The following is a 17,351-nucleotide window of genomic DNA, read 5'->3' on the forward strand; positions in this document are numbered from 1 at the left end:
ACAGCATGTGCCTCCTTATAATTAAAAAAATATTAGAGGAAACAGTGCCTAGGAGGGGAAATCAGGCACCTAAGGGAGAAATTAAAAGTAATTTGTTTCAGAGCTTCAAATATAATCACTTCTCTTATCTCCCTCCCTGCTCACAGGACTCAACACTTGCAGGATGGGAAAGGATCATTTCCCATTTCCATGTTTCTTTGGGGAATTTTACTGACTCAGTGTCTTTTTGCACCAGGGCACAAGCAGAGAGAGTGCTGCCAGCTGATAAATTAGCTTTTCTTGGTAACGTGCCCATCTCTTGGTTCAGTGAACTGTGGCTGGAGGATAGGGGGATTGGGTCATGTGATAAACAATATGACCACTGATCTTAAGTTTGGGTACTCTAACAGACACCAAGATGGGATTGGAAAGGCTAGAGTGTTTTAAATCTGACTTCAGAACTGGAGGAGAAAACTTAAAAGATAGCCATGGTGAAATTTGTCACAGGTTTTCCTTCATGTGTAACAATGTTCCTGGGAATAAAAACCAAAGTTGGGCCTAGTTTGGTTTCTGACTAGTAAACCTAACCTGAGTTAGCGTCCTCTTGACTTCGGCTAAAAGACTTCATAATTAGGGCTGGAAATTTACAGTGAAAGGAAGAAGTAAATCATCAACCCAAGATTTGCCCACTACCAGAGGTAGGAAAATATAAAACTTCATGCAAATAACCCATGAAGAGGGCAGCATTTTAATACCAAACACTGTCACTGCCTGGAAGCTCTTGAAGTGAACTCAACCACTATGACAGCTGCCCCCTCTCCTAAAAGGTCTGTTCTTTTAGAGTTTACAGCCTCTGGAGGCAAGCCAATGAAGTAAGAGGAAAAGGATACACAACCAGCTAAGACATTTATGTCTAGCACAATAGTCAATGCTCACATAATGCTCAGCAATTTAGATGTTTTCACTTTACCTACACTCGGACGAATACCACTTAGCATATTAACTCACTGAATATTTATCTGGGTCTTCTATATGACAGTTGTATAATATAAACCAATGGTTTATATATAAAATAAAACCAATGGTTTATATATAATATAAAAAGTTTACTAAGACTGGATCCCCAGTTTAGTCCAAGAACTCACAACCAGGTAGAAAAAGGAGATAAGCTGGGAATAGACAATTGGGTTTTATAATGTGGTAGGTGCTCTGACAGGGTTCAGCAGAGGGGCACTGATTCAAGATTTCTGGAGATGTTAATGTCTAAGGTAGGACCTAATGTTCTGGATTAGTTTTTCATGGACGAGAGGAGACGGGGCTTGGAGAAAGGTGATGCTGGGAGGAACAAGTACAGACACTGTGGGCTGAATATGAGTGGACAGGAGGGGGATTGCTGGGGTAAAATAAAAACAACTAATATTTTTAAGTACTTAATGGTTCATAACACAATCATCATCTCTCACTCATTTTTATAACAATCTCATTAGGGAGGTTGTACCACCAACCACATGTTAAGTGTAAAGGAACAAGTAAAGAGAAGTGACTTGCCTGAAAGTGAAAGAGAAAGTCGCTTGGTCGTGTCCGACTCTGCGACCCCATGATTTGCCTGAGGGAGGACCCCAAATGGAGACCTCCTCTATGTGAGGACTGAGAATCTTCTTCTAGCAAACAACCATATCTCTATTAAAATATTTAGAAGTGAGTGAGGTAATCCATTCTGCAATAGGACTTCAAATCACCCTCAAACTGAAATTTAATCTTTAAACATTAAAATGGGTGATATTTAAATTAATTTTGAAAAGAAAAGGTCTATTTTGAATTAATACCTGTATTGCTTAAATTTTTCATATACGAAGAAACATTTCCACTTTAACTGTTGTATCTAACATCTCAGAAAGCTGATATAAATAGTAGTATCTGTGGTAGTTACTAGGTTTATGTTTATTAACACTGTGAGAACACAGTCAGAAAGCATATCTGTTCTTGGAAAGGTTCTTAGCTGTATGCCTTTATAAATGCCTTGTCATAGCCATCTTCTGGTCTTAAATACCACTAACATTCTGATACACAGTCACAAATGAGCATCAATATTATTCATTTTCTTTACTTACTCCCTTGATGTGCTGACAAAGACTAAATTCAATTCAAAACAAATTTCTCATAGGTCAAACATTTTCTTTCAAAAATTAATTCCCAAGCATTTAAGATCATCTAATGCTGGCATTTCTATAGGGATATATTATAATTCTCGTCATTTAGCATTTTCTTTTTATTCCTTGGTTATGCTGCTCAGCTCGTGGGACCTTAGTTCCCTGACCAGGAACTGAACCCAGGGCCACAGCAGTGAAAGCACCAAGTCCTAACCATGGAACCACCAGGGAAATTCCCCATAGTCATTCATACTACACTCTGGAGTTAAAAAAAAAAAAAAACAAAATAAAACTCTTCCTTCCAAATAACAAAGCATTACTGTTTCAACATAGGATTATTTAAAATATCCAAACAATCATTTTAAGTTCATTTTTGAGACACATATCAGTAATTTTAAAAAACCAAAATGAATACTTACAATACATCCCTGAAGTCTCCAAACACATACATGTGCCTAAAGCTGTCGATAGCTATTACAGGGCAATCTGCTGGAGTTTTCTGTATGTGCAGAAGAGGATGTCTAAATTTGTCACAGTCAGCATGTAAAAAGTTTATTGTACCTTAAAAAGAAATAGAATTTGGAGAGGTAGATTAGAATATTCTTTATTATATTTTCATAAGTTTGCAAGTTCATAAAAAGTGATATACTAAAAACTCCCCAACATGCTTTAGAGTAATACAGACCACAAAGACTAAAACCTAAATATTACAACACTTTAAGGCAGAGAGTATAATTTCTTTAGAAATGCAATAGCGAATTTTAAATTTTTCTGGGCAGTCATTTGCCCTGCAGATTATCCTGGTCTGTTCCAATGGGAACATCATTTCATCAAGGATGCCCTTCCAGTCCCTACTGGTTGATTTTTAATCTAATGCAACTCCCAAAATATTTACAGAGACTGATATGGGCATGGCTCTGTACAAAACCTTCAGTCTATTTTGTTTGACTTCTCCAATTACAGAGGAAAAGCTGGTGATAACGCAAATTCCCTTTTGATGCTTTGGAGAAGTCTGCAGAGAACTACTCAACTTACTTTCATTTAGAAATACAGTAAATGTTAATCAGGCTGTGTAAGTCCTCTCAGCAATATCTCTGGAACTATTAGAAAAGGACTAGACAAGCATCAAGATGCTGGAAGAAAGTGCCTAAAATACACTGTCCACCCATGACCCCACTTTTCATGCTACTTGATTTTAAAGAGCTAAAAAAATTGTGTTTTTTTTTTAATTTTATTTTTAAACTTTACAGTATTAGTTATGCCAAATATCAAAATGAATCCGCCACAGGTATACCTGTGTTCCCCATCCTGAACCCTCCTCCCTCCTCCCTCCCCATACCCTCCCTCTGGGTCGTCCCAGTGCACCAGCCCCAAGCTACCGCTTTGCATTATCTCTACTCATAGCTCCCTTCCCCATATTTTCATGTAATTTTAGGAGTTGAGTTAAAATAAGTTTTTAATCCAAATATGCTTATGTCAATATTAATGTAATGGAAAGGGGGGAAAGTAAAAAAAAAAAAAACAGAGAAAAGAAGGATATAAACACCTTAATCTGTCTACCTTTTTCACTTATTAATTGTCGGGCTACTTCATTCTGGAATATTTCTAAACTTTCTGTATCTTCTTTCATGTGGAAGAGTATGAGAAAAGGCAGTCCTTCTTCTGTCAGTTCCTGTATAGAGAAGTATTCAGTGAGAATTATCAGGCCTCTCCATTCAGCTCTAGCTATTTTCTAGGTAGGAACAATTTTAACCTCAGCCCATTTAACATAAAGCAGCTGCAACATTCCAGGAAAAGAGACCAGTGGGGTAAATAAATGCCTCAGTGGCAGAAGGAGCCCCTGAGAATGGCCCCATGTCCTGCTGTCCCGTGGGACCTGACCTGCCTTAAGGTAGCCACTGGACTGACCTGTGACCTAGTGCTGGATGAAGCCATGGTATTTAAAAAATGAGCTGACTAAAGGAAGAACTGTGCTGTTCTTTTTCAAAATGTTGATTTTTATGAGAGGATAAACACTCTTCACAAATAACACTGAAAAACTGAGTGTACAGCAATAAATAAATCTAACTGATTTGCAAACTTACATTTATTCTAAGGTTTATTGCAAAAACCACTCCACTTAGATGAGACCTACCAACAGCTGAAAAGTGTGATACAGAGCAAAAGACAAAAACCCCATAATATAGCCAGTTTTCAATCAATATACAATTTATCAACATTATTAACAAATACTTCCACTTACATGTGTATGTTTATATATATATGCGTTGTGCATATACAAACATAAAAACACCTTGAATCTGTTCTGAACTCTCAGAACATTTTCTCAGTGCCTCACATGTGGCATGTTACTTTTTAGAAAATTTAAGAGCTAAGAAGTTAAAAGTAGAAACAAATATATTACTTTATTAGTAATAAAATTACTAATTTTGTAACTAAACAAAATTTTTTGTTAAAACAAAAGAAATCCTACAAATACAGGTGAACTAACAACTGTTAAGAGAGAAGTAATAAATTAGTAGTTTGAAAATATGTGAATTAGTTTGCTAAACTAATTTACATACATTAACTTAGTAGCTGGTAGTTTAACCTACTAGAGCTTCCAATGTACCCATGTCCACATCTGTACCAATATATTCTTTATAAGGAGGTAGTCAAGAATTCAGGAGAAAGAGAGCAAGACAACCAGAATTACAGGTTAACAAATCTTTCCTCATATTTTAAAGGATTTGTGGGTAATTGGTTACAAAATGTAACAAGTCTAAAGAATTTCATTAAATGTGCCAACTACTATAGGACAAGAGGCAGGGCTGGGGTGGAAGGACAGACCTCTGTTTAATTGTTCAAGATTTTCCAGGTCTGTACCTTTAAACTGTTTTGAAACTAACCCTGTAAGAACTGCCCAAGCAGGCGAATAATCTTGACAGGTTACTAGATCTTTCTGAGTCTCTAAGGTCTAAATGAGCTGCTACAATAAAAATGTTAATTAATTCAGATAAACATACCTGAAGTCCAGGGAACTGAGAAAGTAGAAAGGATGTTCACTTGATAAAAACTAAGACAATAACCAAGCAAGCAAGCTTTACTGCAACACAACCACACTTATTTATGTACTGTCTAAGGCTGCAAGTTGAATAGCTGCAACACAGACTGTATGAGCTGCAGAGCCTTAAAATACTCACTGACTTTTTACAGAATTGCCAACCTTTGACTTGGTGGGAATTATATGCGAGTGTTTACTCTGTGATAATTTCTTGAGTTGTATATTTAATACCTGAGCTATGTACTTATAATTCTTTTGAAGCATATATACATATTGAAAGTTTTAACTTAAAAAAAAATTTTTTTTAAATTACATTCTTAGGCTGTGGGTTTTGAAAGTGAAGGAGTAAAATGAAATGAAAGCTATGTTTCAAATACAGTAAAAAACAGAGATGTCTTTTTAAAAACAGACACAGCTCTTTGTATTTGCTCTTCCAACCTCCTAGGTTTTTATGGGAGTTGTTAAGAATTGGAGATGGGCTTTATTTCAGGCACATGGGATCACTGAGGACAGTTGCATGGTAATAATAATTGCTTTCATTATTTAACAATGGAAAGAGAACACAGTTTCATTCTTTTAGAAGAGGAATCAGAAAGACCTTTTCAAAGCAAAGGATTATTCACTGTATATAAGTTAATTGTAACTAAAATCTGCAGAACATTGCTTCTAAAGCCATCTCCTTAAATAAGAATCTTCAACCAAGGGTGGGATCAGAATCACCTTCAAACTCATTTTCAAGGTGGTCATGAAACACTGCTACTTTAGGAAATACAACAGTGGGATTCTGGGACAGCAGAAGTGGACCACTGGCCTGTATGGAAAGAGCTATGATGTGTTCACTGTAACAATAAGTTCTGTGTGAAAACAGTAAGATGGGTAGAAGAAGCTTGCTCTTTCGGAAATCTTAATTAAATATAGCAACATACACTAGAAAGCCATACCTCTCCATTTTCAAATGTTATTTCTCTGACAAGAGGAACGCATTTATCTTGAATCCAATTGTAAGTCCCATCAAAATTTGTCATAGATCCCAAGTACACCATATCTGGAGCAGAATGCTGTTACAAAAACAAAGAAAAAAGTAAACATCTAACCTGTGCTAGCAAAACTGCATTCTTAAAGCCATCTATGAGCTCAGAAATCTATACGGGATATAAAAAAAGCAAAAAATCATGGAACTTCTGAGAAAGAGGACTACTGATGGTAATAAGCTGCCAACTATGATTATGAGGGACCTGATTATCTAAGCTGTGATGCCTAAGCCTTCTGCTTTCCCTTGGATTTGCATCAAGTAAATGCTTATCAGGATCTTTATCAATAGCCGGCAGGTGTTGGGAAAAGAATTATCCTAATGATTTAATTGAGCTATCTCTCCCTTCAAAAATGTCAGAAGAAAATTTGGAGACTTCCAGTGAAAAAGCCTTGAAAAATACATGATACTACACAAATCTAAACTAAAATTAACTGCTGTTACCTGTTTCCAGATTCACTCAAAATCAGTACCTATGAAGTGCCTAAAATGATGATAAATTGCTAACATTTCCTAAGCCAACTACTGTGACCAAGCATTGTTTTATCACCTTGTATGTGTTTTAAGCACCTTGTATGTGTTGACTCAGTTAATCCTCAAAACATCCCCATAAAGCAGGTACTAGTATTATCATGGCTGTTTTTACTAATGAACAAACTAAAGCACAGAGAAGCTCACAAACTTTCCCAGAGTTTTACACCTAGGAAGGTAGCTGATTGTATTATTTTAGTGCAGTATAGTTGATTTATGGGCTTCCCTGATAACTGGAGACCCTGGTTTGATTCCTGGGTTGGGAAGATCCACTGGAGAAAGGATAGGCTACCCACTCCAGTATTCTGGCCTGGAGAATTCCATGGACTGTAGAGTCCATGGGGTCACAAAGAGCTGGACACAACTGAGTGACTTTCACACACATAGTTCATTTACAATGCTGTGTTAATTTCTTCTGTATAGCAAAGTAACTCAGTTATACATACATACATATCTATATAAACCTATGTAGATATGTATGTATGTATTTTGTTGTTCAGTCACTAAGTCGTGTCTGTCTTTTTGTGACCCCTGTGGACTGCAACATGCCAGACATCCCTATCCTTCACTATTTCTCAGAGTTCGCTCAAGTTTGTGTCCAGTGAGTCAGTGATGCTATCAAACCATTTCATCCTCTGTCATCCCCCGTCATCCATCTTTCCCAGCATCAGGGTCTTTTTCAATGATTCGGCTCTTTGAATCAGGTGGCCAAAGCATTGGAGCTTTGCTTCAGCATCAGTCCTTCCAATAAGGAGTCAGAACTGATTTCCTTTAGGATTGACTAGTTTGATCTCCGTGCCGTCCAAGGGACTCTCAAGAGTCGTCTCTAGCACCACAATTCAAAACATTAATTCTTCAGCACTCAGCCTTCTTTACGGTCCAAATCTCACACCCATATATGACTACTGGAAAAACCACAGCTCTGAATATACGGACCTTTGTTGGCAAAATGATGTCTCTGCTTTTTAATACATTTTCTAGGTTTGTCACAGTTTTTCTTCCAAGGAGCAAGCGTCTTTTAATTTCATGGCTACAGTCACTATCCGCAGTGATTTTGGAGCCCAAGAAAGGAAAATCTGTCACTGCTTCCAGCTTTCCCCCATCTATTTGCCATGAAGTGGTGGGACCAGATGCCATGATCTTAGCTTTTTGAATGCTGAGTTTTAAGCCAGCTTTTTCAGACTGTTAGGTCAATTTGGGGTAATAATAACTGTGACTTTTGCCTTTCTTATTTGTGGTTACCATCACCTGGGCCTAAACAGCTACTTCTAAGTTTAGATACACTTAACTTCTTAGCCAAGGGTTAAAAACAACCTAGCTGTCTGGAGAAGGCAATGGCACCCCACTCCTGTACTCTTGCCTGGAAAATCCCATGGATGGAGGAGCCTGGTAGGCTGCAGTCCATGGGGGTCGCTAAGAGTTGGACACGACTGAGCGACTCCACTTTCACTTTTCACTTTCATGCATTGGAGAAGGAAATGGCAACCCACTGAAGTGTTCTTGCCTGGAGAATCCCAGGGACGGCGGAGCCTGGTGGGCTGCCGTCTATGGGGGTCGCACAGAGTCGGACACGACTGAAGCGACTTAGCAGTAGCAGCAGTAGCGATCCTTAGTATCTGGCAAGTACCAGGTGAACTAATACACCAGGAGACGTGGGAGTTTGGCTAGTCTCATTCAAGCTAGAGTGATGACCACAGACCTCTGAAGCATTGTTTTGAATGTGAGTCCCAGACTGAAGGTGAAATAGAAGTGGGAAAGGCCTGGGGGTCAGGGGGTCTCTAGTCCCAGCTCTGCCACTAAATGCCTGTGTGACTTTAGGCTTGTGTCTTCATCTTTACTTTGAAAGGTTTGGATTAGGACAAAACTATGTCTTAAGATTTCTTCCAATACTAAAACTTTATGAATCTGGGAATATTAACATGTACAAAACTACAAATTATAGTATACATATATTTACATTTTAAATTATACACACTAAGAAATAGCAACTTACCCCTGGTGGCTTATAGACTATGTTGTCTCCACTGTATCTTTCTGGTTTTGAAACAACCCTAACAGAAAAAGAGAAACAGTGATAATATTTTTTAAGAAAAATAATAGTAGTAATATGTCTAAAGTATCCCAGGTGGCACAGTGGTAAAGAATCTGCCTGCTAAGGAGATGCAAAAGATGCGGGTTTGATCCCTGGGTTGGGAAGATCCCCTGGAATAAGAAATGGCAACCTACTCCAGTATTCTTGCCTGGGAAATCCCATGGACAGAGGAGCCTGGCTGGCTACAGTCCATGGGGTCACAAAGATTTAGACATGACTGAGCAAGCACGCTTAGCAAACATGCTAGTTGTTTTGCAACATATGAACTGTAACTTGAAATACATACTTTTCCATCTTTCCTACTTATAAGATTATGCAACACCAAGAAAAGCATACATTTGAAGGAAAAGTTTAGTAAAAGGCAGATTTTTTTTAAAGGGACATTTTAGTTAGCTGTTTTTGTGATTGAGTATGTTATCTTTTGGATTAGAAGTTTTGGCAGTAAATGGCTGTTTTTGACCCCAGATTGTTTCTAGTAACTGAGGTGATATCTGGACAAAGCCCTTTGGATAGAGACAATAACGATGAACGCTCTGCTATGAAGTGTGCTTGCAGTGTTAGAGGAATAGTGAGGGGCCTGCATAGCTGGGAACAGTACTGCAAAAAACATAAGGGAGAAGTTCCTTCATTATTTACTCTGTACAACCATCCTCATAAAACACTGATAATGTTTACAATAGAACACACATACAAAACCTACAGAAGCATTTAAAATAAGGGAAAAGGTCACAAACTGGAGAGGAAATACTATGCCTGAAATCTGGGCTCTACTCAAGACTACAACTGTACTAGTCAAGGTACTGCAATTGAATCTCATCAGTTACAGGTCAAAGAAAACAGAGAGTATCGCAAAACAGCAAAGGATGGTGGGGATAATTTTCAGTGAGAAGAGACTCAAGGACAGAACCATAAGAATGATTCTATTTTGAAAGAGAAAGGAAAAAAAAAGAAGATAAAGCCAGGGAAATCAGAAATGTAAGGATCAAACCAGGGAGATTCAAGGTAAAGTACAGACATAGCAGAAGAAGGACAGGGTAGTTCAGGGTCACATCCTTCAGAGAAATTGTAGAGAACTAAGATTGGAAAAAAGACCACTGGATTTGCTAATTAATAAGTCACTTTGTGACTATGCAGAGAGATTTCTTTAGGGTAATGAAGGTAGAAGTTTTCAGGAGGTTAACATATTTGAACCATTAGAGTATGAGAAATTCAGGGTAGTCAAGCATAACTAATCTTTGAAAAAAATTTAAGAATGAAAAGAAGATGAGTTAATAGTTCAAGAGACAGAAGAGACAGATTAGGAATGAGAGAATCATGCTTTTGGAAAAGGAAAACAGTCCATTAAAAGGGTCAGACTGAAAACATGAGAAAGCAAGGATAACTGATGCATCAAAGTCCCAGAGGATTTTGAAGGGACAACTGAAGGGACACTAGTGGAGAAATTAGCTGTGGAATGACCATGTTCCTCTGAGGCAGGGAAAAGACAGAAGCAAAGTTGGTCCATCCTTTTCCTCTTACCTACATTTTGAAAAATATAGTACAGAAAGAATAATTAACAGACTTTTAAACTCCTAGAAAGAGAGGTCAGAGATAGGCATAAAAACTTGTCAGTGACTTTAAGAGGACTGAGATAATCTTTATGAGAGGTCATCTTCAAAAAACCACCACACACAACAAGAATTTAACAAGGCAGCTGAGCTGACCCAACCACCAACACACTGTACCAATTAGGCTACTTACCCAAATGCAGCTAGGAAGGCACAATCATCATGCAAAATATTTGCTACTCTTTCAAAAACTCTATAGTTTTCTGAATCCTTCTGCTCAAAATATCCAATGATATTTCTTTTGCTGCGCTGTAAAATAAAGTATGTAATTACTTTATAAACATATGTAGTTCTTTAAGAAACATTTTATTTCATTTACCTAGCTGCTGTTCAGTTATCTCCAAATGAAGTGTAACCGGCTTTTAACACCTAATCCAAAACTATTAAAGATTACATTAGGTTGAAAACAGTCTGAACTATCATCTAATGTAATAATTTCCCAATAACATTTTAAAATTTCAAGAAATAATAACTGTTTAATCGGTGACAGTTTTTTTCCTAAATAAGATGACTAATTCTAAGGTGTGTTAAAATAATACATCAATTTGTAATCTGTGGCTGTTGGCAGAGACTCCATCATGGATCTCTCACACTTCTACACATTTAGGTATACCCAAGATCCAAGAGTCTGACCATTCTTGATACAGGTCATCTCCTAAGGTTGTGCTTATAGGGAGCGAGGCTGAAGTATGAGGTGATGTCTCCCTCCAGGACAGAGAGCAGGCTTACTGCTGGCTCTGAGACAGATGTTTCCCAAGCCTAGAGTTCTCCTGTCACAACCCCCTGCGTGAGCAGGGATCCATCTGGCCCTCCTTCACCTCCATAGGACTTGGGGGACAAGGAAACAAATGCAACCATGCTCACACTGTTCGCTGTGATGTGAGCAAGCAAACTGTTGTCTCTGACCGGGAGGCTTATGTCTTCTAACAGCATCCATGAAATGAGTTGGCTAACCTGTTCATTTGTAAGCAGGGTAAGAATCAAGTTGCAGTGACAATTTAGCAATGACAATCTGAAGCCCAAACTTAATTGTTTTTGTTTGCTTTTAAAACACTTCTTGGTGTACAAAGAAAAAGACCTTGTTAATGTATCATTAAGGGTGGTTAGGTCAGAGGATACTAAAATTTATACAAATTGCTGCTACAGGAGTAATGAGAGCAGAGACCCTGAGGGTTGCCACTAAGCAGAAAAAGGAAACTATGGTTGTGTGTGCCTGACATTAACTTCTATTTCTTCGTAATTCAGGCTACCCTTTGCCCTCAGTTAAACTGAATTAGTGCAACTTTATTGCTTTATACATTTTATTCAAAGGTACAGTAAAACATTAGCATTCCCTTTGAGAATTAATTCAAGAAAAATTCAACTTGTTATGTATATGTATACATCAAAATCCACTGCAGTGAACTGTAAGAAAATGTCTATAGATTCTCTGGTTTCCTAAGAATCTCTTTACATGAATCAAGCAGGCTATGCTCATTTGATCCAGCAAAAGTCAATGACTTACGTCAGGAGTGGTGATTTCTGCCAAGTCATGAAGTTCTTGAATGGGGTCACTTTTTTGTTGCCTGATGTAATCTGCAAGTGCTTTCACTGATCGCTGACCCCTGTATTCTCTCTTCATCATCATCCCATTACGAAACAACTTGAGGGTTGGGTATTTGCTTATCCTATATCTCTGGGCTATATCAGCTAAAAGAATGAAAACAAAAATTAACTTCACCTTCAAACTTAGTCGCGGTGGGCCCTTTAGCCCAGCTGTAAAAATCTTACAGTTATTTAGGGAGAACATTTTGGTTCATGTAATTCTTTTCCAGCATTAGAAAAAAGAAACTAATCATGACAAGGTTCATATTGGTTAAGAGGCTAGGTTCCAGATGTATACTGCCTGGTTTAAACCCCAAAGCTATTTAACTGGCTGTTGAGTTTGCAAGGTGCATCAATTCCCCGTGCCTTATTTCTTATCTGTTATATAGGGATAATAATTTCTACCACACAGAGTGATTTTAAGGACTAAGTGAGACAACTCAAATGCATAAAAGAGTAAACTCTTAATAAATGTCAGTATTATTGTAGATGCAGTCTAGAAAAAAAATTAGAATGTGCAAAATTCCAATTTTGAAAATAGTCATTCAAGTTACTTTATATTGTAAGGATCTTATAGTATTTAGTAAAAGAAAATTAAATTTAAATCACTCTTAAAGGCTAAAACTATTAGATTCATGGCTAGAAGGAGTATTTATAATCCCACATTTGAAAATTTTCTGTAAGCTAATACAATTAAAAGCAAAACTCAGAGTGTACACCAAAAAAAAAAAAAAAACCATATATATATATCTCTCTCTTTACTATGACCTAAGGGTATATTCTCACACATATCATAAAAATTAGTATTCAGAGTCTCAAAATAAGAAACTGAGTAGAAATGTATGCTGATCTCACTTTTAGGAATCACAATTACTAAGATACAGACTCAATCAGAATGGAAAAGCCTTTAAATTTTTCTGCTGTTACTTCTAAGAGGTAGGAAATAGGAGAAATCAATGGTTTCTAGACACTTGTTTTAATTCCTAAGTCATTTCCATCTCTTTTTGTGACCCCCACAGATTACTACCTGCCATGGTTTCTCTGTCCATGGGATTTCTCAGACAAGAATAATGGAGTGTGTTGCCATTTTCTTCTCCAGGGGATCTTCCTGACCCAGGGATCAAACCCACATCTCCTGTATCGGCAGGGGGATTCTTTACTGCTGAGCCACCAGGGAAGTCCTGCTGCTGCTGCTGCTGCTGCTGTCGCTTCAGTCGTGTCCGACTCTGTGCGACCCCATAGACAGCAGCCCACCAGGCTTCCCGTCCCTGGGATTCTCCAGGCAAGAACACTGGAGCGGGTTGCCATTTCCTTCTCCAATGCAGGAAAGTGAAAAGTGAAAGTGAAGTTGCTCAGTTGTGTCCAACTCCTAGCGACCCCATGGACTGCAGCCCACCAGGCTCCTCCGTCCATGGGATCCTCCAGGCAAAAGTACTGGAGTGGGGTGCCACTGCCTTCTCTGAGGGAAGTCCTAGTAAAGCTCAAATGCCATACTAGTCACATGTATGAGAATGTTAAAAGATGCACTACATTTTTAGACTGACGGGGACCTGAGAGAGCATAAGTAGCTTAAGACAGGTGATAAACAATTTTTTAAACTGAGTTCTAAAATTAAGGAATTTTAAAACAGCAGTACAGAAACCATGAAAATTCTCTAGCACTACCTCCATTCCTAGCAGTTACAAAACAAAACACAATTGCAATAAACTGTCTTAATTTTCTAGGCGATGAGATGGTAGAAACAACAGTACCAGAAGATATATACACGGATGAGTGCTGACAGTTTCATGGGTGTGTTCACATAGGGCAAAACTTAATTTGTATGTTTTAGATATGTACAATTAAGTCAACTATACCTCCATAAAATTTTTTAAAAATTAAAATGACCACTGACTATACAAAACAACAATTATGTCTTGTGGGCTTTGACACAAAATACATAAAATAAAAACAACAACATATAAACTGGGGGAGGGGAAGTAAGCAGAAGGTTAATGACTATGTGAGCATTCTAATGTCTTTGCAATGGCTTGGAAGAGGTAAAAATACACTATTTTCGTAAGTCAAGGCTGCATTTTTTTCCTAAGATCAAAGAGTGCTAAAATGGTGTATTAGAAGTTAAGGATGGAATATGGGTTCTCAGAAGTAGGTTTGGAGAAAAGATGATGTAATTCAGATCATATAACTCTTTGGTAAATTCCATGGAGGATTTATAAAGGAGTAAATATGCTTGACTATTATTAACATGGGCTTCCCTTGTGGCTCAGCAGGTAAAGAATCTGCCTGCAACACGGGACACCTGGGTTCAATCCCTGGATTGGGAAGATCCCGTGAAGAAGGGAACAGGTTACCCACTCCAGTGTTCTGGCCTAGAGAATTCTCACAGAGTTGGACATGACTGAGCGGCTTTCACTTATTATTAATATAATTCTTTAAATAGAAGACAAATATGAGCAAACAGAACCCCTGGTCATATGAGACTGAGAAGAATATTTTATTCACCAAATCACAGAAATTTGAAATAATATTAAGATATCTTAATATGCATGTATTTCAGTTCAGTTAGTTCAGTCCAGTCGCTCAGCCGTGTCCAACTCTTTGCGACCCCATGAATTGCAGCACTCCAGGCCTCCCTGTCCATCAACAACTCCCGGAGTTCATTCAGACTCACGTCCATCGAGTCAGTGATGGCATCCAGCCATCTCATCCTCTGTCGTCTCCTTCTCCTCCTGCCCCCAACCCCTCCCAACGAGTCCACTGTTCGCATGAGGTGGCCAAAGTACTGGAGTTTCAGCTTTAGCATCATTCCTTCCAAAGAACACCCAGGGCTGATCTCCTTTAGAATAGACTGGTTGGATCGCCTTGCAGTCCAAGGGACTCTCGGGAGTATTCTCCAATACCACAGTTCAAAAGCATCAATTCTTCAGCACTCAGCTTTCTTCACAGTCCAACTCTCACATCCATACATGACCACTGGAAAAACCATAGCCTTAACTAAACGGACCTTGTTGGCAAAGTAATGTCTCTGCTTTTGAATATGCTATCTAGGTTGGTCATAACTTTTCTTCCAAGGAGTAAGGGTCTTTTAATTTCATGGCTGCGGTCACCATCTGCAGTGATTTTGGAGCCTAAAAAAATAAAGTCTGACACTGTTTCCACTGTTTCCCCATCTATTTCCCATGAAGTGATGGGACCAGATGCCATGATCTTTGTTTTCTGAATCTTGAGCTTTAAGCCAACTTTTTCACTCTCCACTTTCACTTTCATCAAGAGGCTCCTTAGTTCCTCTTCACTTTCTGCCATAAGAGTGGTGTCATCTGCATATCTGAGGTTATTGATGTTCCTCCTGGCAGTCTTGATTCTAGCTTGTGCTTCCTCCAGCCCAGCGTTTCTCATGATGTACTCTGCATAGAAGTTAAATAAGTAGGGTGACAATATACAGCCTTGACATACTCCTTTTCCTATTTGGAACCAGTCTGTTGTTCCAGGTCCCATTCTAACTGCTGCTTCGTGACCTGCATATAGGTTTCTCAAGAGGCAGGTCATATGGTCTGGTATTCCCATCTCTTTCAGAATTTTCCACAGTTTCTTGTGAGCCACAGTCAAAGGCTTTGGCATAGTCAATAAAGCAGAAATAGATGTTTTTCTGGAACTCTCTTGCTTTTTCCATGATCCAGCGGATGTTGGCAATTTGATCTCTGGTTCCTCTACCTTTTCTAAAACCAGCTTGAACATCTGGAAGTTCACAGTTCACATATTCCTGAAGCCTGGCTTGGAGAATTTTGAGCATTACTTTACTAGCGTGTGAGATGAGTGCAACTGTGCGGTAGTTTGAGCATTCTTTGGCATTGCCTTTCTTTGGGATTGGAATGAAAACTGACCTTTTCCAGTCCTGTGGCCACTGCTGAGTTTTCCAAATTTGCTGGCATATTGAGTGCAGCACTTTCAGAGTATCATCTTTCAGGATTTGGAATAGCTCAATTGGAATTCCATCACCTCCACTAGCTTTGTTCATAGTGATGCTTTCTAAGGCCCACTTGACTTCACATTCCAGGATGTCTGGCTCTAGGTGAGTGATCACCATCATGATTATCTTGGTCATGAAGATCTTTTTTGTACAGTTCTTCTGTGTATTCTTGCCACCTCTTCTTAATATCTTCTGCTTCTGTTAGGTCCATACCATTTCTGTCCTTTATCGAGCCCATCTTTGCATGAAATGTTCCCTTGGTATCTCTAATTTTCTTGAAGAGATCTCTAGTCTTTCCCATTCTGTTCTTTTCCTTTATTTCTTTGCACTGATCGCTGAGGAAGGCTTTCTTATCTCTCCTTGCTACCTTTGGAACTCTGCATTCAGATGCTTAAATCTTTCCTTTTCTCTTTTGCTTTTCACTTCTCTTCTTTTCACAGCTATTTGTAAGGCCTCCCCAGACAGCCATTTTGCTTTTTTGCATTTCTTTTACATAGGGATGGTCTTGATCCCTGTCTTCTGTACAGTGTCACGAACCTCCATCCATAGTTCATCAGGCACTCTGTCTATCAGATCTAGTCCCATAAATCTATTTCTCACTTCCATTGTATAATCATAAGGGATTTGATTTAGGTCATACCTGAATGGTCTAGTGGTTTTCCCTACTTTCTTCAATTTCAGTCTGAATTTGGCAGTAAGGAGTTCATGATCTGAGCCACAGTCAGCTCCCAGTCTTATATTCGCTGAGTGTATAGAGCTTCTCCATCTTTGGCTGCAAAGAATATAATCAGTCTGATTTCAGTGTTGACCATCTGGTGATGTCCATGTGTAGAGTCTTCTCTTGTGTTGTTGGAAGAGGGTGTTTGCTATGACCAGTGCGTTCTCTTGGCAAAACTCTATTAGTCTTTGCCCTGCTTCATTCCGTATTCCAAGGCCAAATTTGCCTGTTTCTCCAGGTGTTTCTTGACTTCCTACTTTTGCATTCCAGTCCCCTATAATGAAAAGGACATCTTTTTTTGGGTGTTAGTTCTAAAAGGTCTTGTAGGTCTTCATAGAACCGTTCAACTTCAGCTTCTTCAGCATTACTGGTTGGGGCATAGACTTGGATTACTGTGATATTGTATTTACTAGACATTAATCTGTTTGGCTGAGGAGTCAATACTTTCTGAAGCAGAATACTACAGGATATATCAGCTATAAGCCCTTTATCAACCTGATAAATTAATGAGAAAACATGTCTTTGAGGTGTTATAAAAAATGGTGGGTTTTATTACCTGAGCAAGGAATTAATTAGACTAAATTGGTACTATGAATTGAGGGGTAAGTTCAATTCAGTTGCTCAGTCATGTCTGACTCTTTGCGACCCCA

At 38.5% G+C, this 17,351-nt stretch overlaps 1 protein-coding gene across 1 annotated transcript in view; it reads right to left on the bottom strand.

Moving 5' to 3' along the window:
* Positions 1-17,351, bottom strand: part of ERP44 (endoplasmic reticulum protein 44) — a 94,339-nt gene that overhangs the window by 10,188 nt on the left and 66,800 nt on the right. The window contains exons 5-10 of the mRNA XM_025281808.2: positions 11,937-12,121; positions 10,566-10,681; positions 8,727-8,784; positions 6,114-6,230; positions 3,690-3,801; positions 2,549-2,690 (exon numbers count right to left, since the gene is read on the bottom strand). Coding sequence (XP_025137593.1) covers positions 2,549-2,690; positions 3,690-3,801; positions 6,114-6,230; positions 8,727-8,784; positions 10,566-10,681; positions 11,937-12,121 — 730 coding nt within the window. The remainder of the gene's footprint in view (positions 1-2,548; positions 2,691-3,689; positions 3,802-6,113; positions 6,231-8,726; positions 8,785-10,565; positions 10,682-11,936; positions 12,122-17,351) is intronic.

The sequence above is a fragment of the Bubalus bubalis genome, chromosome 3 (assembly GCF_019923935.1).
Source record: "Bubalus bubalis isolate 160015118507 breed Murrah chromosome 3, NDDB_SH_1, whole genome shotgun sequence".
NCBI lineage: Eukaryota > Metazoa > Chordata > Mammalia > Artiodactyla > Bovidae > Bubalus > Bubalus bubalis.